This window comes from Macaca nemestrina, chromosome 5 (assembly GCF_043159975.1).
Source record: "Macaca nemestrina isolate mMacNem1 chromosome 5, mMacNem.hap1, whole genome shotgun sequence".
NCBI lineage: Eukaryota > Metazoa > Chordata > Mammalia > Primates > Cercopithecidae > Macaca > Macaca nemestrina.
In genome coordinates this window covers 159,698,790-159,720,326 of record NC_092129.1, presented here as the reverse complement: position 1 = coordinate 159,720,326, position 21,537 = coordinate 159,698,790, and the positions used below count along the sequence as shown (strand labels likewise).

The window sequence follows — 21,537 nt, the reverse complement described above, 5'->3', positions numbered from 1 at the left end:
AAGTTTTGGGGAAAATAATCTCTAGAATTCTCTGCTGTAAAATAAAGGTTTTGAATGTGTGGTCTCACATTTGAAATAAATAAGGGTTTAATAGCTACCTGACGTTTAGTTATCGTTTCAAAAATATTAGAAAAATCTAAGTGAAAGCAATTCAAGCAGAGATTTGATCAGTTCCACTTGAAAAAGATGTTGCTGTCTTTCCCAACATCATTTGGGGTCTAAATGAAAGCCCACGAATCATCCTTAACATCATTTGGGCTTTCTTTTGTTCTGACAGTTTCTCCATTCATTACATAAACTTACAAGTGCTAAGTTTCAAATACATTCAACATTCAAGTATTCTTGGCTTCTATCATTATAATCATAGATACTACTTCTTTAACACAAATAAAATAGTCATCTGTCAGCATGGAAACCTAACCATGGACACTGTTATAACAAATTCAGTTTTTTATGTATAAACTAAAAGCAAAAATAACATGCAAATCTCTTAGAGAGATTTGAGTACACTTTCTATTTGGTGTGGAACTGTATCTTTTTTTTTTAATCTAGTGAGTTGGTAGGACCAAATAAACAAAAGAACATGAATTGTAAAAGGAGTCTACAACTTTCAACCGTTCAGAGATTCTGAACCAGATTTTCATTTCCATGATATTGCTTTATATGGAAACATTTAATAAAGTATGTAACAAAAGGAACTGGTCATAGAGGCGTCTTACATTTATGTAACACTTGGTGTTTACAAAACACACTCACCTATAGCATTTACTTTTATCACAGCCCTATGTGGTACAAATGGTTATGTACCTTTTCTGTATTAAAAAACTGACTAGCTGAGTCAAGTGACTTGTCCAAGGACACAGAATTGATCAGCAACTAAGTCTTCAGTCTCCTGATTTTAAGTTTATTTTAAGCATGCAGTTTCATTTAGCCCTTTTTTATGAAGTTTAACAAAGCATGCTTAAGAAGCTTCGGTGGGGGGGGGGCGGATAAATCCAAATATATCCGTCACTTTCCATGAAAAGAATGTCTGTCATAACAAAAAGTATAATAGAATACCTAGAACTCAATTTAAACAAATATAGGTGAGGATGGATTACATTCAAGAACTTTAGTGATATTTTGAAAAATATTTCTATGTAGTTAAAAATCTTTATTTGAATTTTAATTATTAAGAATCCAATAATGCTTATGAACTCATAAGCTTAGATTTATGGTCAAGGCTTTTTGCTATCCTGGAGCCCAAGATGAATTTCAATTAAAATGTTCTATTAAACTATGGAATACAGAGTTACCATATGATCCAGCAATTTCACTCTTAGGTATACACCAAAGAGAAATGATAACTTATACACAAATATTCATAGATGCATTATTCATAATAGCTAAAATGTGAAACAGCCCAAATATACATCAAGTGATTAATGGATAAGCGTGGATGTAAAAGGTAGTATACCCAAATCATGATTCGACAATAAAAAGAATGAAGTACTGATGCATGCTACAACATGGATGAACCTTGAAAATATTACAGTTAAGTGAAATAAGCCAGACATAAAGACCATATATAGTATGATTCCATTTATATGATATGTCCAGAATAGACAAACCCATAGATTCAGAAAATAGATTAGTGGCTACCAGATGACAGGGGAAAGAGGAACCTGGGAGGTACAAATGTTTTGGCGGGAGGGCTGGAAATAAACTACAATTAGTTGGTGGTGATGGCTACACAACTCTGAATACGCTGAAAGCCAATGAAATGGTTGGATTTTATGCTGTGATAACTCTATCTCAATAAAGCTGTAAAAAAAAAAAAATGGAACGTAAAATTCTGTCCTATAATTCCCACCCCAACCAACTCTCAACTCACAATTCACACATAACCTTATTTTTCTAATTGCACGTATCTCTTTGTACCTTGCATTAAAATTGTTAGTATGCAGGTAGTCCAGTTAGATTGAAAGCTCCTAAAGACAAGGAATCATGCCTTGCTCATCTTTGTTCCCTGAATTGAGGGTTTCTTAATTCACTGAACACTTACTATGAGTGAACTCAAGAACTGGGAATAAGGACCCCTAGGAATAAGGACCGTTGCTGGAGACAGACAGTCGACAAATACAGTCAGCCAGTAAACTCTTCCTGCATTACACTAACAGCATAAACATACAGGGGGTGGAGCAGGGTCACAAAAGTAAGTGATGTCAATTCTACTTGGAATGAAAGGTTGAAATAATTTAAACGGTATGGGAAATGCAGAGCAATTTTCTCCTCTGGTGACAATATAGTGTCCAACACTTGGAAGTGATTTTTAAGAATGTTTATTTAAATTAAAAGGATGGAGTTCCAAGAAAAAAAATAAGGAAAAGGAAAGAAAAAACTGAACAGAAAACGCAAAAGTATCAGTTTGGTCACTAACCTTTGCAAGGATAATTTTTTTTTAAGATTCCTGTTGTTTATACACAAATTTTAAGTTTACTCCTACTGTTACCCAAGTGAAATTCCTTCTCCAGTCACAGTGTCAATCTCTGCCCCCCAACTGCAACGAGAGTTTTGAGTGGCATCAGTCACACCGAGAAGTCACAGCCCCTCAACCACTGAGGTGTGGCGGGGTAAGGATCTGCATTTCCTCATATCAAGCCCGCACGACAGGGCACCTGAAATGGGTGGGCGGTGGGGAAGACCGACTCACTTGAGTTTCTTGAAGGCTTCCTGGCCTCCAGCCACGTAGTTGCCCCCGCTCTGGATCTGGTCTAGCTTCCGGATGCGGTGGCCAGTCCGCGGGGTGTAGATGTTCCTGACGGCCCCAAAGGGTGCCTGAACGCCGCCGGTCACCTCCTTCAGGAAGACGTCGAAGCTGGACACCTTCTTCTCATGGATGACGACGCGGCGCCCCGCGAAGAAGGGGTCCCCGTTGCGGTACACAAGCACGCTCTTCACGACGGGCTGAGACAGGTGGCTGGACCTGGCGCTGCTGCCACTCATCTTCCCCGCTGGCCACAGCCTCAGCTCGCTGCTCCGCGCCGGGAGGCACCTCCGCTTCCCCAGAGGCCTCACAGCACCCAGGGCGCGGGATCGCCTCCTGAAACGAACGAGAAACTGACGAATCCACAGGTAAAGAGAAGTAACGGCCGTGCGCCTGGCGTCCACCCCGCGGAGACACTAGGAGCTGCAGGACTCGGAGTAGACGTTCAAGTTTTTCACCGTGGCGTGCACAACCAATCAGGGCCCGCAGTGCGCGCACCACACCTGGTTCACCAGCTACCGGCAAAATGAAGGTGGACCTCCTCGGAGCAGGAGCAGGAACCGCGCGGGGGCTTCGAGCAGGTACGCCGAGTGAGGGCAGGAGAGAGGAGGACACACACACACACACACACACACACACACACACACACACGCGGGGGCTTCGAGCAGGCACGCCGAGTGAGGGCAGGAGAGAGGAGGACACACACACACACACACACACACACACACACACACACACAAATATGGTGAAACCCAATTTCTTACATCATATCTGTGCTACCCTTGCCAAACAGCCTAATTTTTCTTTTCTCTCTTCTTGCACCTTTACCCCTCAAGCTCCTGCTTTCTCCCAAGTTAAAGCAATTAAGTTCCTGGCTGTAGTTGCCCAGGTTTTTCTTTGCTGGAAGATAAATGTGCAAAGCCAGGCGCGGTGGCTTACGCCTGCAAATTCCAGTACTTTGAGGGGCTGAGGCGGGAGGATTGCCTAAGACCAGGAGTTCTAGACCAGCCTGGGAAACACAGGGAAACCCCCGTCTCTATAACGCGCCTGTGATCGCTTGAGGCAAGGAGTTTGAGACCAGCCTGACCCAGTCTCTATAATTAAAAAAAAAAAAAAAAAATAGGTGGGCATGGTGTGGGCCTGTGGACCCAGCTATCTCGGAGGCTGAGGCGGGAGGATCACTTGAGCCCAGGAGGTCAAGGCTGCAGTAACCTATGATTTTGCCACTGCACTCCAGCCTGGGCGACACAGCAAGACCCTGTCTGAAAAAGGAGAGAGAGAGAGAGAGAGTGTGTGTCCGGGTACGGTGACTCATGCCTGTAATCCCAGCATTTTGGGAAACTGAGGCAGGAGACTCACTTGAGCCTGGGAGTTTGAGACCAACCACAGCAATAGCTCATCCCGGAAGGACGGAGGGAAGGAAGGAAGGGAAAAATAAATGTAAGTGAATGAATGAATGAATGAGAAACAGAGGGAACACTCGCGCCTCTAGGACCCCTAACCCCCTCCCCGATGATCAGCGCCGCCTGGCGGCGAAGCGCGGGTGCGCATCACGTGAACACAGCAGGCAGCGCGCAAGCCGGGCCCTGGTTGGGGAGGCGGGCCGGGGAGATGCCCTCCGCTGTAGTACCTACCGACACTCGCGTGCTAGAGAGGGGAGGGGAGTTCGGGCGCCGGCCGCGCTGGGGCGGGGCTGTGGCACAGTGGTGAACTCTGCGGCGGCCTCGCGTCGCTCCCGCTGTTCCTCCAGCTGCTGTCACCTCAGCGGGCCTCCCTCACCCCAGGGGGAACGGAGTTGTTATTTCCCGCTGTTTCCATAGCAACCGCAGCCTAGCGCGGGGAGCGAGTCGGTGAACCAGGCCTGGCTTGAGCCTGGCTCCCTGGGATATGCTGGCTGCCTCGGGCAGAGGCGGAAGAACAGGGATTTGGAGGAAGGGGGAGAAACAGGTGACATTATCATGCGCTCATTCAATAAATGGACGCCTGCTGTGTGCCAGGCCCTGTACTAGTTGTACTAGTTGGGGCCACGGCGGTGAAAAAGAAAACCTACAAAATTTTGAGTGCCGCCCCCATTTGGGCACAGCCCTGAAGGCCAGCCCTTTTGGAGGTGCTTCTCATGCAAAAGGAATAGTCCTGGAAAAAGTAGGAGTTGAAGCCAAACAGCCAAATTCTGCCATTAGGAAGTGTGTCAGGGTCCAGCTGATCAAGAATGGCAAGAAAATCACAGCCTTTGTACCCAACGACGTTTGCTTGAACTTTATTGAGGAAAACGATGAAGTTCTGGTTGCTGGATTTGGTCGCAAAGGTCATACTGTTGGTGATATTCCTGGAGTCCGCTTTAAGGTTGTCAAAGTAGCCAATGTGTCTCTTCTGGCCCTATACAAAGGCAAGAAGGAAAGACCAAGATCATAAATTTTAATAGTGAACACACTGTAGTAATAAATTTTCATATGCCAAAAAAATAAAAATAAAAATGTTGAGTGCCTACGCTGTGCCAAGCTTTACGCCAGGGAAAGGATTTTTCACTGCCGCAAGAAGGCTAAATGTCTGGCTGGCTGTCCAAGAGCCCACATCTGTGCTATTTGTGTAGATTGTTAGCTCTGTCTGAGGAATAACAAGGGAGAGGAGTTGTGAGAATAGTAAGAGCCCCAGTAAAGAGTCGCTTTGTCCAGTCCAGTCTGGGACATATATATTGTGGCACCAGGAAAATGTTTAAAGAGTCGAAATCTTGCAGCTCATCTCTGCCAGTGTCCATCATTCCTCCTAAGACTTTTCTACCATGTGTCAGGTCCAAATTACTGGGTGTTCCTAACTCGTCATGTATGAATAAAAAGAATAACTGCCATTAATTGAACACTATAACCATGGACCAGGTATTGTGTAAGGCACTTTATGTAGGTTATCTAATTTAATATTCACAATAACCTTCAGAGGTAAACATTATTCTTTCCTCAGATGAGGAAACGGAAGGGTAGAGAAATCAAAGAAATTTACCTCGGGTCACACACAGGAGTTCAAACCCATTCGCAGGTTCTAAGGATTAGAAAACGAAAGAGAGAGGGAGAGAGTTCAAACCCAGTTCTGTCTTATTCCACAAGCTCCGTAACCACTGTCGTACCACTGTGAAAGATGAATGTGTGGGACATTGCAATCTGGAGAGAAACATTTTTTTCCCTTCGAGATTTCTGTTCTGAAGAAACACTTTTATTAAAGCCATGTAATACATTAATGCTTTGAAAGTTAACAGTTTTCAAATGCAGGAACATAAAACCAAATACCCGCATGTTCTCATATAAGTAGGAGCTAAATGAGGAAAACTCATGGACACAAAGAAGGGAACAACAGACACTGGGGCCTAGTTGAGGGTGGAGCATGGAAGGAGGGAGAGGAGCAGAAAAAATAATTATTGAGTACTAGGCTTAGTACCTGGGCGATGAAATAATCTGTACAACAAACCCCCGTGACACAGGTTGCCTATATAACAAACCTGCACATGTACCCCGAACCTAAAATAAAAGTTAAAAAAAAAAAAAGTTAACAAGTTTCAAAAGAAGGCCAAAGATAACAATATACAGAGGAAATAGACAAGGGAAATTTTGTGAGCTGGTTGTGGAAGATACACAGGATGAGGGATAGATGGGGAAAAAAATCTGTGAAAATGTGCTACCACATAGGTGAGTAAGATAAAATACTTGTTATGTAGAACAGAAGGCAATTAAGTAACCCCCTCCCCAAACAGCCTAAAATTCCCTATCATCTATATTAACCCAGTGTAAAATGAAAATGTGTGGCCTCTTATTCAAAAATTAAGAATTTGATGATAGCAACAGCAGAGCATTAAACCAATCATGGGGTCTTTCTTGATATGGGACCCCGTCGCCAGCCCATGAAGCTCCCCACATCAAGTCTATGCCTCCCACTGTGGTATCTCCAGCCCAAATTTGTCTCCTGAGCTTAGATTCATTTATCCAGATGTCTCTTGGATAAGATGTGGTGATAAATGTTTAACTGCTGGCTTTTAGGAGGGAAGATAAGGCCTTGATTCATAGTATTTGCCAATCTCTGTAGTTTACTCCAAATATGGCCAATTTCCAGATACCAATCTAACATCAGTGATGCCAAGGAAGGTGCAGTAGCAAGTTATTTTATGCTATTTCCACCATGCAGGCACAGCAGACTTAAGTAACTTTAAGAGCACAGATAGTAGTAAAATGTAGATAGAGATGAGTTTTGAGTATTTATTATCTTTGTTTTCAATGTAATTTATTTAATTGTATATTTATACAATTATTTTTTATTTATTTGTATATTTAACAATTATTTTTTATTTAATCATATATTTATACAGTCACTTTTTAACAATGCCCATGTTTACAATTCCTGAGAATTTAACAAGTGCCTCACACTCCAGAACAAGGCGGTTCCAGGCACACAATTCTCCGGACAATGTCTCTAGACCATCTAAAAGGCAGCCTAGACTCGAAACGTTTACGTGATCTCAAGTTTTCCTCAAAAACACTTTTCCTATGTTTCCTGTCTCCACAAATGGACCCTCATCTACTCATCTGCTCAAAGCTAGAACATATCCACTTCTCTTCTTCATAGAACACATTTAACTGTGGCAGAGAAACAATGACAAGAACAGTCAGATATCTGCAGTCTCTCTCCATGCTCCTGTTGCTTGCTGAACTGGTTTTGGAGCTCTTCTCTCTTGAGCAAAGTCTGAACACTGAGCAAAGAGAGAAGGCTTTAAGAAGCCAGAAAGGTTAGATAAACCCTGATCATGAAGAGCTGAGGTAGAATGAGGAGCAGAATGCTGAGGAATGAGGAGCTTCAGATGGATACAAGGGAATGTTTGAGAACACACATAGGAAAGGAGGGGAGAGTTTTGTATTTTAGCTTCTTCCTAAGTATATGAAAGGCATTGAGAATGAGAGAGATGGCCAAAGAAGATTCTTAAAAAAAGTTTTGCTGTGCATTAAAAATAATACCACCAGCAGGGCATGGTGGCTCAAGCCTGTAATCCCAGCACTTTGAGAGGCTGAGGCAGGTGGATCACTTGAGCCCAGCAGTTCAAGACCAGCCTGGCCAACATGGTGAAACCCCATTTCTAAAAAAACAAAAAACAAAAAAAAAAATTATCCAGGCATAGTGGCATGCACCTGTAGTCCCAGCTACTCAGGAGACTGAGGTGAGAGAATCACCAGAGCCTGGGAGGTTGAGGCTGCAGTGAGCCACGATCATGCCATTACACTCCAACCTGGGTAAGAGAATGAGACCCTGTCTCAAAAAATCAAAAAGAAAAATAATAATACCAACAAGGCATTTACTGTTTCCTCAAGAGCCTAAATCTCTGAAATGCTTTCAATTATATATTTCTGCTTAAACAATATTTATTTTGATGTAATACTGTGCTAAAACCAGACCACATCGCACCCTAGGTTTATAAGGGCTCTTCAACTAATCACCAAGTTCTATCAATTCTACCTCTTTCTACCTCTCAAATGTTTCTTAAATCCATTCACTTATCTCCACACCCATTTCCACTTTTGAATTCAAGGCATCATCATCCCCTAAAAGGTAACCCTGTTTCCAATTTGCTTCCTTGTTATCCATTCTCCACAGAACAGTCAGCCTGAAAGGTTGCTGAAAACACAGATCTACCCATTTCACTTTCCAGCTTAAAATTCTTCAAATCCTTATCATTTCTCTTACAGTGAAATCCAATATCATCAACTTTGATTACAAAGCCATAAATATACTACTGTTGTTGCTTTAGTTTCCATCTCTTCTTGCACAAATCTTCCTATGGCTCTCCAAAGTGAAAACTTGTACCATCGCTTCCTTTAAAATCCCTTTGGATGTACTTTATAGCCCCTTATCCCCTCATTCCTATTTATTTGGCTCCCTCCAACTCCCTCTATAGATCAAGTCCCAACTTAAATGTCAGTTCCCCAGGAAATCTTCTCTATCCCACTCCCCAGATCAGGATAAACCCCCAACATATTATATATTTTTTTCTTTATAGGTTTTATCAATGACAGTTATAAAATTTAAAATATTTATTTATTTATTTTTAAAAGATAGGATCTCACTATGTTGCCCAGGCTGGAGAGCAGTGATTACTCACAGGCATGAGCATAACGTACTGCAGCCTTGACCTCATGGGCTCAGGTGATCCTCCCACCTCAGCCTCCCAAGTAGGTAGGACTACAGGTGCAAGTCACCATGCCTGGCTATATAATTACAAATCTTCATATAATTATATGTGTAATTGTAAAGCTTTATATAATTACATGTTTAATCTTTGTAGAGTTAAATGTTTATATGTATAAATTCCCTAAGGAAAAGGATTGTGTTCATTTTATTCATCAATGTCTTACTAGTACCTAGCACAGAGGCTGGAACATGGTAAGTAGTAAATAATTATTTCATGAATTAATTAATAAAAGGAAAATATATTAAAATTAACTTAAAACTTCAAAAAAATGGAAAATACTCCTGTAGAAGGAAACATATTTTCAGATCAGCAAAAAAAAAGTACATCCCTTGACAACCAAAGAGATTCTAAGACTAATTGCTTAGCTTCCACAGAAAATGCACAGCCACGTGCAGAGGTGTGCACCTACGCGGGAAACCAAACTCTCTTACCCAGTATTGGGTTTTAATATCCTTTGAAGGCAATAGAGATATGTATGAAATGTGGGACATATTCTGCTAGTTTTTCCTTAAAAAGTGTCACCTTTACAATCGGTTTTCACATCTTAGCCTCGAAAAGAACAGGAACTTGAGTACCTTGAGACTGTTTCTTGGACCTACAGATGGATAATGGTGACTCTCTGATAAGCCTCTTGTCAGGTGAATTCAATCAGTTCTGGTAATCGCTAAATTCTTCTTCATATCCATGTGCTAGGTGACCTACCCCAGTTGGCTATATTAACTGGCTAACTCATTGGCCAATATTGATTATAATGGGTATCATCCTTAACTCCTATCCAGAACCAAATCCTGTAGCTTCCATTTGCCTAACACACTTTAATCCTTCCTCTGCTGCTCATCTCATTGCCTTACCTAGCTTTAGAGGTTTGTTTGTTTGTTTGTTTGTTTTGAAACAGAGATTTGCTCTTGTCACCCAGGTTGGAGTGTAATGGCATGATCTCGGCTCACTGCAACCTCTGCCTCTCGTGTTCGAGCAGTTCTCCTGCCACAGCCTCCCAAGCAGCTGGGATTACAAGTGCCTGCCACCATGCCAATCTAATTTTTGCATTTTTATTACAGACAGGTTTTCACCATGTTGGCAAAGCTGGTCTCAAACTCCTGACCTCAGGTGGTCCACCCACCTCGGCCTCCCAAAATGCTGGGATTACAGGCGTGAGCCACCACATGCAACCTAGAAATGCTTGTTCTATACATTGCCATATAACTAAGGAGCTAAGAATAATAAAAAGGCTTGCTTTAGCAGCACATATACTAAAACTGGAATGATACAGATAAGATTAGCATAAGTTCCTGTGTAAGGATGACATGTAAATAAATGAAGCATTCCATATTTTTTTCCAAAAGAAAAAAAAGAAAATAATAATAAAAAGTAAAAAGTTGTTGTTGCTGTTTTTGTTGTTTTGAGATGGAGAGTCTCTGTCACCCAGGCTGGAGTGCAGTGGCGTCATCTCAGCTCACTGCAACCTCCGCCTCCTGTGTTCAAGCAATTCTCCCACCTCAGCCTCCTGAGTAGCTGGGATTACAGGTGCGCACCACCATGCCCAGCTAATTTTTGCATTTTTAGTAAAGATGGGCTTTCACCATGTTGGCCAGGCTGGTCTCAAACTCCTGACCTCAGGTGATCCTCCCACTTCAGCCTCCCAAAGTTCTTGGATTATAGGTGTAAGCCACTTCTCCCAGCCAGAAGTAATTATTTACTACTTTCTTTATTTCCACTTAGAATGTGAGATGAGTAGAAACAGTCTCCTAAAACCAGAAGCATTAAACGTTATTTTATATAAAATCATAAGTGAATCCTGAAGAAAATCATGAAGTGAATTCTGAAGAAAACCATAGTTGTTTATCTTGGAATTCTACATAAACCAAATACCACATTTCTCTAAGTCAAAATTTTGTTTCTCTGAAAAACACATACAATTTTATGTTGACAGATTTGATAGCAGTGAAAAAACTTGCAGTTCACTAGAATGAGACCTGCAAACCCACCATAAAGTAGCAAGTTTAGAGGCCGAGGTGAAGAAAAGTCGGCAAAAACTCAAACCGAGAGCTTCTATTTTCTCTGTGTTATAGAAGGAAGTGTCTTCCATGGATCTTCTAGCAGTTAGCATCATGGTAAAGATAAGTGTTTAATAAATGTTTGTTAAATGAATTAATCTGAGCATGAAACGTGCTGGGGATATGAAAGAAGAAGAGATGCACCTTGAGGAGCGGCGAACAGTGGCTGTGATGTGCCCAGTGTTGTATTAGAAACCATTATGGAGTATATATGCTCATATGTGGTTTCTGCCCTTAATCCTTTTCAAAGAGAATATTGGTTGACTTTCATTCCTAACAACATGGTGAGCTAAATATCTTGGATCACTCTCCTTCTAAAGCAATCTAAAATACTTGATCTTTTTTCACAATATCTAAATCTTTTTTTTTTTCTTTAGAAACAGGGCCTCCCTCTGTCACCCAGGTTGTGGCATGATCATAGCTCACTGAAACTTCTAGGCTTAAGCAATCCTCCTGCCCCAGCCTCCTTGGTAGCTAGGATTACAGGTATGTGCCACTACAACCGGCTAATTTTTAAAAATTTTGTGGAGGGATGGGGTCTCTCTGTGTTGCCCGGGCTGGTCTTGAACTCCTGGTCTCAAGCAATCCTCCTATCTTGGCCTCTCAAAGTGCTGGAATTACAGGCATGAGACACCATGCCTGGCTAAATGTCTAAACCTTTTTAAATGCATTGCCAATTCGGCAAGAATGAAAAGAATTCAGAAAAGCCAAAACTTGAGTGATAACAGAAACCCTGGGAAGTGAGCAAGCACTGAAATCAGCTTTAACTCTAAGTATACCTGCCTATGCCCTGGTGATCTGGAACTGTTATGTTGATGGCTACACAGGGACAGAGACACAAGAGATAGGCCTAGGGCTTCCCAAGGTGAAGATTCAGAGAGAAGTTTCCCATGCAAATATGGAAATTCAAAGAGTTACACCATAAATATGATGGTGAATAAGAAATTAGCCCTCTTTGCAGAGCAATTACAGCAAGAAGATATGCTTATTTTCCCATTTGTGCTAAAGGCCGAGGTGGGAGGAAGGGAGCACAGAATTTCATCCTGATGCTTCATAATTACATCAGTTGACCCCTAGATAGCTGTGGAACCTAATTAACTCTTTCTTTGTGATCTAAAAATGTGGGGCAAAGAATTAAATGTAAAGTGATCCCGGATTGGAATTGTTCTCAGATGACTGACAGAAACCAACACAAATTTTCTCTGGAGGAACACAGCTTCTACTGAATTTACAGATAATCCCCATAGATAATGTTCCAAGAAACATGAATATACAGTCAAAAAACCTAAAACTTATAAGAAAACAAATGATAAATGGGAATCTGAAGGAACAACAGCCAGAAGAAAGACCTACAAAAATTTCAGATACAGGAATTATCACAGGCAGAATGTAAAATAATTCTGTTTACCACATTTAAAGAAAAAAAATGATAGAAAGTGTAAGAACAAAAGACTTTTAAAATGACCAAAGGTTTTTAAAAAAAATTGTGAAGCAGAATCTCTAGAATTGAAAAACATAATTAAAATTTAAAACTCAATAAAGAGTTTAAATAGCAGATTAGTCACATCCAAAGAGAGAATTATTAAACTAAAACAGTATATTCAAATAAGTTATCCTTTGCATCTAATTTCTGGACTTCAGTTAAAAAAAAAGAAAAAAATAACAAATAAGTGATCCAGAAGACAGGACAGAGAGAGAATAGATGAAAAATATGAAAGAAGGGTTAGAAGCTAAAAGTAAGACTATTTACTACATTTTTAATCAAAAAATCAAAATTCCAGGAGACACAAAGAGAATGAAGCAGAGTCATTAACTGAAGTTTTCTAGAATTGTTGAAAGGTACAAATATTCATATTCAGGGAGTCAAATGAATCTTAAGAAGGAAAAAAAAACAAAGAATCACCACCTTAGCATATCGTAGTGATTCTGCGATACAAAATATGCACATAACAAAAAACCAAAAGAAGTTGGTGAGGAAACATGTATTACCTACAAAGAAAAGACAATTCAATTAATGACTGATTTTTCAAAAGGAACATTACAAACCAGAAAACAGTGGAATAAGATCTTCAATGTGTTGGGAAAATAGTTGTCAATATGGAATTTGTGCCTGGCAAAATTAAAAAATGAGAGCATTTACCACCAAGAGCAGTTCATTAAAGGAAATTTTAAGAACTTGGCTCAGACAGAAAAAAAAAAAAAACAAAAACCTGACCTTGAATAATAGTCTAAGAGGCAAGAAGGCATGGTGAATGAAGACACTGGTAACTACGTGATAAATATTTTAAACGATTGCAGGAAACAATAATGACACTGTCTGATTGTGGAATGTATGACTCATATAGAACTGGAATACTAGAAAATAATAGAATATAAACTAGGCACAGTGGCTCATGCCTGTAATCCCAAGACTTTGGGAGGCTGAGGTGGGCAGATCACTTGAAGTCAGGAATTCAAGACCAGCTTGGCCAACATGGTGAAACCCCGTCTCTACTAAAAATACAAAAATACAATAGTTGGGTGCAGTGGCGCGTGCCTGTAATCCCAGCTACTCAGGAGGCTGAGGCAGGAGAATTGCTTGAATCCAAGAGGTGGAGATTGCAGTGAGCCGAGATCATGCCATTGCACTCCAGCCTGGGGAAAAGAGTAAGACTCTGTCTCAAAAAAAAAAAAAAAAAAAAAGAAGAGAATAACAGAAATAAATGGAGGAAAAGAGTATAAGAAAATATAAGCATTATAAGGCCCTTTTGTTTATTTTTGTGGAGAAAGATAAATAACTTGAGATATTGTTATATACGCATGTTAAAATGTATAGGGTAACCATTGTTTTAAAAAATTCTGAGCCTGGGCTCAGTGGCTTGTGCCTGTAATCCCAGCATTTTGGGAGGCCGAGGCGGGTGGATCACCTTAGGTCAGGAGTTCGAGACCAGCCTGGCCAACATGGTGAAACCCCGTCTCTACTGAAAGTACAAAAAATTAGCCATGCATGATGGTGCATACCTGTAATCCCAGCTATTCAGGAGGCCGAGGCAAGAGAATCGCTTGAACCCGGGAGGCAGAGGTTGCAGTGAGCCAAGATTGCACCACTGTACTCCAGCCTGGGTGACAGAGTGGGACTCCGTCTCAAAATAAATAAATAAATAAATAAATAAAAATAGACATACTGAGTGTAACTGCCAAACTGATAGATTGGGCAAAATGAAATAAAGACAAAGAGTATTCATCTAAAAGAAAGAGTTTTTAAATAGCACGACACATAGAAAGCACAAAATTATGTGATAAAAATCTAATTAGGGCTAGGAGCAGTGGCTCATGCCTGTAATTCCAGCACTTTGGGAGGCTGAGGTGGGAAGATCACTTAAGCTTAAGAGTTCAAGACAAGCCTGGCCAACATGGCGAGACCCTGTCTCTACCAAAAATACAAAAACAATAGCCGGGCATGGTGGTGCATGCCTGTGGTCCCAGCTACTCAGGAGGCTGAGGTGGGAGGATCTCTTGAGCCAGGGCTTGGGGAGGCTGCAGTGAGCTGAGATCACATCATTGCACTCCGGCCTGAGTGACAGAGCAAGACCCTGTCTCAAAAAGAAAAAAAAAAAAAAATTTAATGAGGTCACTAATCACAAAAAATAAACCTGGGTTAAATACATCAAGTGAAAGAAAAAGGTTGTCATATGGAGGGAAACCCCCAGCTCTGTGCTGTTTGTAAGGGACACACCAAATACCAATGGATATAGAAGCTGCTGTGTCACATCCACTAGGATGGCTATAATAGTTTAAAAGAAGAAAAAAATAACTCTTGGTGGGAATGGGGAGAAATTTGAACCCTCATACATTACTGGTGGGAATGTAAAATGGCGCAGCCTCTTTGGAAACAGTTGGCAACTCCTCAAAAAGAGATAGGATATCATAGAACCCAGCTATTCCATTCCTAAGCATATACCCAAGAGAATTAAAAACATATGTTCACATACAGGCCAGGCACGGTAGCTCACGCCTGTAATCCCAGCACTTTGGAAGGCCAAAGCAGGAAGATCACTTGAGGTCAGGAGTCCAAGACCAGCCTGGCCAACATCATGAAACCCCATCTCAACAAAAAATACAAAAAAATTAGCCAGGCATGGTGGCACGCACCTGTAGTTCCAGCTACTTGAGGGGCTGAGGCAAGAGGATTGCTCATGCCTAGAGATCAAGGCTGTAGCAAGCCATTTTTATGCCACTGCACTCTAGCCCCTGTGACAAAGAGAGACCCTGTCTCAAAAAAATAAAAATAAAAACATATGTTCACATACAAAAAAAGTGTATAACATGTTAAAAAAACATGTTGATATATGTTATACATGAATGTTCATAGAAGCATTATTCATAATAGCCAAAAAGTAGAAACAACTCATGTGTCCATCAACTGATGAATGGTTAGAGTGCAAAATGCAGTAAATCCATGCCATGGAATATTAGTCAGCCATAAAGAATGAAATACTGATACATTATGGATGAACCTTGAAAACATTAAGCTAAAGGAAAGAAACCAGAAATGAAAGGTTTCATATTGAATGATTTCATTTCTATGAAATGTCCAGACTAAGTAAATTTATAGAGACAGCAAGTAGATTCGTGGTTACCAGAGGGTGAGGGAGGGGGAAATTAGAAGATACAGAATGACTTTTGGTACAATGGAAATATTCTGGAATTAAATAATGATGATCATAATATTTTGACTATGTTAAAAACTACTGAATTGTATGTTTACAATTAAAGTAGTGAATCAAAAAATAAAGGTACACCAAAGCAAAGGGATGGAAAAATATATATCAGGTATGCCACATAAATGTTAACTAAGAGAAAAACTGAGATTGCTGTATTAACAGCACACAGAGGCCTTAAGGCAAAAGAGACCATTTACAGTAAAAAAGAATTTAGCTGGGCACGGCAGCTCACGTCTGTAATCTCAACTACTTAAAAGTTCAATTCACCAGGAAGATACAACAATTTTACATGTATAGTCATTGAATACCCATAGATCCAAAATAAAGCAAATTTGGCAGAACTACTAGGACAAATTGAGGAATCTACCACCAGAATTGTAATTTATAACACACATCTTTCAAAAATTGACAGAAGCAGCAGGAGATGAAAAGCAAGGAAAATGAATATTTGAACAGTAGAGTTAACAACACTGATGTAATGCAGGGGTCAGCAAACTTTTTCAATAAGAGGCTAGACTGTAAATATTTTAGATTTTTGTGGGCCATATCACTGCCACTGTAGCACAAAAAACACCATAAACAACACATAAATAAATTGCCATGCTTGTGTGTTAATAAAACTTTACTGAGAAACACAGGTAGTGGGCCACATTTGGCCTGCCAGCCATAGTTTGCCAACTTCTGATAATATATACATATAGAAAGGCTTAAAAACAAGCAAACAAAAACCTTCACCTTAAGAAGTTAGAAAAACAACAGAAAAACTTAAGGAAATTGAAGGAAAGATTTTTTTTAAAGAAGCAACAATTAATGACATAGGAAAAAATTATACCATAGAGATGAACAACAAGCCAAAAGTTGATTTTTCAATAAGACATAAAATTAACAAAATTCTGTTGAGATTAATCAAATGAATGACAGCATAAAGGAACAATGGCAAAAATGGAAAAGATGAAACATATAATAGATGCTTTAGACTTTCGAAAGACCCTGTCACTGGCCAGGCGCAGTGGCTCACACCTATAATCCCAGCATTTTGGGAGGCCAAGGTGGGTGGATCACTTGAGGTCAGCAGTTCCAGTGGAGCCTGGCCAAAATGGCAAAACCCCATCTCTACTAAAAATACAAAAATTATCCAGACCTGGTGGTGCATGCTTGTAATCCCAGCTACTTGGGAGGCTGAGGCAGGGGAATCCCTTGAACCCAGGAGGCGGAGGTTGCAGTGAACTGAGATCACACCACTGCACTCCAGCCTGGGTGATAGAGCAAGACTCTATCTCAATAAACAAATAAATGAAAGATCCTGGCTCTAAAAACAAACAAACAAACAAACAAAAACAATGAACAGCACTCAATAGCTTCACTGGTGAGTTCTGCCAAACATTTAAGGAACTCTCGTTTCAATCTAACACTAACTCTTTCAGAAGCTATCATAATTTGTATACCAAGATCTGGCAAGAACAATAGAAGAAAATTACATAAATGCAAAAAATTTAAACTAAAAATTAGCAAATGAAATCCAAGATGGTATATCATAACTAAATCAGATTATACCAGGAATGCGAAGTTTGTCCGAAATTTTAAAAATGAATTAATTTAATTCCCCAAGTTGTAGATTAAGGAAGAAAAATAAAATGATCATTTCAAAAGTTGTAGACCAAATTCAACATCCATTTAGGATAAAATCTCTTAGCGAACTAGGAATAGAATAGAAATATCTTGACGTAACAAAGGACATCCACCCCCCATAAAAGGAGCTTCCACAAATGACAAAACATTGAAGGCATTCTTCTTGAAACAGAGAATAGGTGAAGTTGCCTGCTAGACCACTTCTCTTCAAGATTCTTCTGTAGTTCCCAGCCATTGCAATAAGGCAAAGGACAAGAAATAAAATGTATATGGGTTGGAAAGAAGAAATAAAATCACCCTGTTCCCAAATAGTCTGGATATATATATAGAAAATCCAAAAGAATCTATGGACAAATTATTAGAATTAATAAGAGTTTTTAACATTTCTGGACATTAAATAAATACAACGATCTATTGCACTTGTATACATTATAAGCAACAAACAGAAAATAAACTTCTGAAAAAATATCACTTCCTGAGTCATATTAGTAAATTACATATTTGGAGAAGTTCTAATTGCATTGGTTTTTAAAAGTATTTGGTATAATGTGTATAACATCCTCTTATTTTCTTTTGAATACCTGCAGCATCTTCGGTTACCTCCCCCTTTTCAAATTCTGATTTAATTTCATTTCTCCTTTTTGTGATGGGAGAGCCAAAGACCAACAATAGCCAAGAAATCCTTAAAAAGAAGAAAAAAAATGGTAGGACATTTCTCACAAGATATAAGAACTGATTATAAGACCATAATACTTAAAATAGCATAATTTTGTTGTAGGCCTAGACAATTGGACCAATAGAACAGAATAGAAAGCAAAGAAACAGACCCCAAAACAGAACTTTTAAGAGGCTTGGCTTACATTTGGACATTTGATCTATGACAGAGGTAACAATCCATTACTGAGAACTATACAGTAAATGATCCTGAGACAACTGGCTGTTCGTATGGACAAAATGAAATTTGATCTCATACAAGACTCACAAAAATCAATTCATGGTGGATTAAACCTAAATGCAGGAGGCAAATCTGTAGAGCTTTTGGGAGGTGATATAAGACAATATGGCATCATGACCTCAAGGTTGAAAGACTTTCTTAAATAATGCACAAGAAAGCACAAAACATAAAGGAAAAGGTTTATACCTCTTATTTAATTAAAATTAGGAACTTCTGTTCAAAGAAGGAAGCCATAAATAGAGAAGGAAAACAAAAACCCTACAAACTGGGAGGTGATATTAGCAAACTGTACAACCAATTAAGGACTATTACTGAGAATATATATAAAGAACTAGGCTGGGGCCAGGCATGATGGCTCACGCCTGTAATCCTACCATTTTGGGAGGCCAAGGCAGGTGGATCACCTGAGGTCAGGAGTTCAAGACCAGTCTAGCCAATATAGTGAAACCCTGTCTCTACTAAAAATACAAAAAATTGGCCAGATGTGGTGGTGTATGCCTGCAATCCCACCTACTCGGGAGGCTGAGGCAGGAGAATCGTGTGAACCCAGGAGGCGGAGGTTGCAGTGAGCCGAGATCGCACCATTGCACTCCAGCCCGGGCGACAGTGTGACACACTGTCTCAAAAAAAAAAAAAATAGAACTTGGCTGGATGCAGTGGCTCATGCCTGTAATCCCAGCACTTTGGGAAGCCAAGGCAGGTGGATCGTTTGAGCTCAGGAGTTCAAGAGCAGCCTGGGCAACAAGGTGAAACCCTGTCTCTACAAAAAAATACAAAAAAAAAATTAGCCGGGTGTGGTGGCACATGTCTGTAGTCCAGGCTACTTGGGAGGCTGAGGTGGGAGGCTCACTTAAGACTGGGAGGCAGAGGTTGCGGTGAACCAAGAGTGCCACTGCACTCCAGCCTGGGTGACAGAGTGAGACCTCATCTGAAAAAAAAAAAAAAAAGAAAAGAAAGAAAAAAACATTTGAATAGGCTCTTAACAAAAGAAGTAATCTAAATAACCAATAAACATATAAAAAGATGTTCACTTCATTAGAAATCAGAGAAGTTCAAACTAAAGCCTCCAATATTTGGACAGATAGAAAGCCCGGCATAAGGAGGTAACCGTTTGAGCTAACTCCGACCCGTAGCCTCCAATATTTGCCACAGGGTTGACAAAAATTAAAAAATAACAAACCAAGTTCATCAAGAATGCAGAAAAACAGGAACTCTCATCCACCACTGATGAGACTATAAATAGGGACAACCACATTGGAAATTATTTGGCATGTCCCATAAAGCTGAATATGTGAGCACCCTCAATCCCAACAATTCTTTTTTTTTTTTTGAGATGGAGTCTCGCTCTGTAGCCCAGGCTGGAGTGCAGTGGCCGGATCTCAGCTCACTGCAAGCTCCGCCTCCCGGGTTCACGCCATTCTCCGGCCTCAGCCTCCCGAGTAGCTGGGACTACAGGCGCTGCCACCTCGCCCGGCTATTTTTTGTATTTCTTAGTAGAGACGGGGTTTCACCGTGTTAGCCAGGATGGTCTCGATCTCCTGACCTCGTGATCCGCCCATCTCGGCCTCCCAAAGTGCTGGGATTACAGGCTTGAGAATCCCAACAATTCTTCTACTTTGTGCATATCCTAGGGAAACTCCTGCACATGTGCATCAGGAGGCATCTACAATAATGTTTGTAGAAGCATTCACATAATGGAAAAAGACAATCCTGATGTGGCACCGCCATAGAACGGATAAATAAATAATGATACACTAATGCAATGGAATACCATGCAGCAGTGAAAATGAACTCAGCAGCATGCATCAACATGGAAGACTCTTACAAACACAATGCTGAGCCAATTAAGCAAGACACAGAAGAGTTCACACACCGTAATCCCACTAGTATACAATTCAAATGCAGGCAGAACTTAATGAGTCACTGTTTAAGGATCCAAAGTGGTGAGTAAGGGACAGTGATAGATATGCATTCCGAATAGTAGTGACCGACTGGGATGGAGAATGGGGAATAAAGGGGGTGGGACCTAGCAGGAACACACTGGGATATTGTAGGAAAATGGTAGTCTCTCATTCTTGAGCTGGGGGGAGCAGTAGGTCTTTGTATTATTGTTAATGCTTTATGCTGTTCACATACATTTACAAATATTCCTGTTATGTATTATTTAGTAACAATTTTTTTTCTTCAAAAAGAAGATGAATACGCTAATTCTCATTTAGAAGGAAGAATGGGGAAGGGAGGAAAAAAGGAAGGAGAGGAAGAAGGGGAGAAGAGTGCATAAGTTGGAATCTAGATGCTTGTTGGTATCCAGCAAAGAAGAGATTAATGGGAGCAATAACAACAATTGGAAAGGTAGCCAGGAGAGGTGGCTCATGCCTGTAATCCCAGCACTTTGGGAGGCTGAAGCAGGTGGATCAATCACTTGAGGTCAGGAGTTCAAGACCAGCCTGGCCAATATGGTAAAACCCCATCTCTACTAAAAACAAAAATACAAAAATATTAGCCAGGCATGGTGGCTCATACCTGTAATTCCAGCTACTTGAGATGCTGAGGCATGAGAACTGCTTGAACCTGGGAGGTGGAGGTTGCAGTGAACCAAGATCAGGCCACTGCACTCCAGCCTGGGCAACACAGCAAGACTCCATCTCAAAAAAAAAAAAAATTGGAAGGGCCCCTAATAGGAGGTAGGGTCTGGAGCTGGGCCTTAAGAGTTGACTGGATGTGAGACAGTGATGAGATGAAGAGGAAATAAAAGGAGTCCTAGTGAGAGAAAGATGAGAAAAGATGATACAGAGGGATAAGCATGGGAATATCCAGCAGGCAAATAGCGGGTCTCTGACTGAGACACAGCTCAGGGACAGTGAGGAGGCCTGTGGCTGCAGTGGGGAGCCCAGGGTGAAGGACAGCAACACACAGATGGCTCAGCCCCATCGGGAGAATGGTGAAAGCCAGAATACTCAGTGAGGCTGCCTGGGAGGCGCCCCAGCTTGTGGTGACCAGTGTCCCCTCTGAGGAGTGAGAGGGAGACCCCGGCCCCACAGGGGTGCTGGAGCCACCTGAGTTCCTTAGCTGTCTTGGGAATATGGGTCTCACCCTCCTACTCTATCAGAAATGCTCTGTGGTGTAAAGAGAAGTCCCTGCTCTTCATCTGCTGGAGCTTAATTCTGTGGAATCTAGACTTCCCTGTGAATAAAGAGAATGCAGGCTTCCCACCACCCTCTCCCCGGCTA

At 40.8% G+C, this 21,537-nt stretch overlaps 2 protein-coding genes and 1 non-coding gene across 8 annotated transcripts in view; 2 read left to right on the top strand and 1 right to left on the bottom strand.

Annotated features, from left to right (window-relative positions):
- The window catches only part of LOC105482535 (doublecortin domain containing 2), a 195,422-nt gene extending 190,905 nt beyond the window's left edge, over positions 1 to 4,517 (bottom strand). For 5 of the 6 annotated variants that reach the window (XM_011742666.2, XM_071097534.1, XM_011742668.2 and 2 more), the window contains exons 1-2: positions 4,377 to 4,513; positions 2,693 to 3,082 (exon numbers count right to left, since the gene is read on the bottom strand). In XM_011742666.2, the coding sequence (XP_011740968.2) occupies positions 2,693 to 2,985 (293 nt within the window). In that variant the 5' untranslated portion in view covers positions 2,986 to 3,082; positions 4,377 to 4,513. Of the gene's footprint in view, positions 1 to 2,692; positions 3,083 to 4,376 lie in introns of all 6 variants that reach the window. The other variant, XM_011742665.2, reaches the window with a different exon arrangement.
- Positions 4,518 to 4,598: 81 nt separating this feature from the next.
- LOC105482536 (small ribosomal subunit protein uS12-like) lies at positions 4,599 to 5,220 on the top strand. The gene has a single exon (XM_071097535.1). It carries the CDS (start codon positions 4,634 to 4,636, stop codon positions 5,156 to 5,158), a length of 525 nt encoding a protein of 174 aa, XP_070953636.1. The 5' UTR covers positions 4,599 to 4,633; the 3' UTR covers positions 5,159 to 5,220.
- A 4,976-nt stretch (positions 5,221 to 10,196) lies between these two features.
- LOC112426803 (U6 spliceosomal RNA) lies at positions 10,197 to 10,300 on the top strand. The gene has a single exon (XR_003018212.1). It is a non-coding gene; the product is annotated as a U6 spliceosomal RNA (small nuclear RNA).
- The last annotated feature ends 11,237 nt before the right edge of the window (positions 10,301 to 21,537 follow it).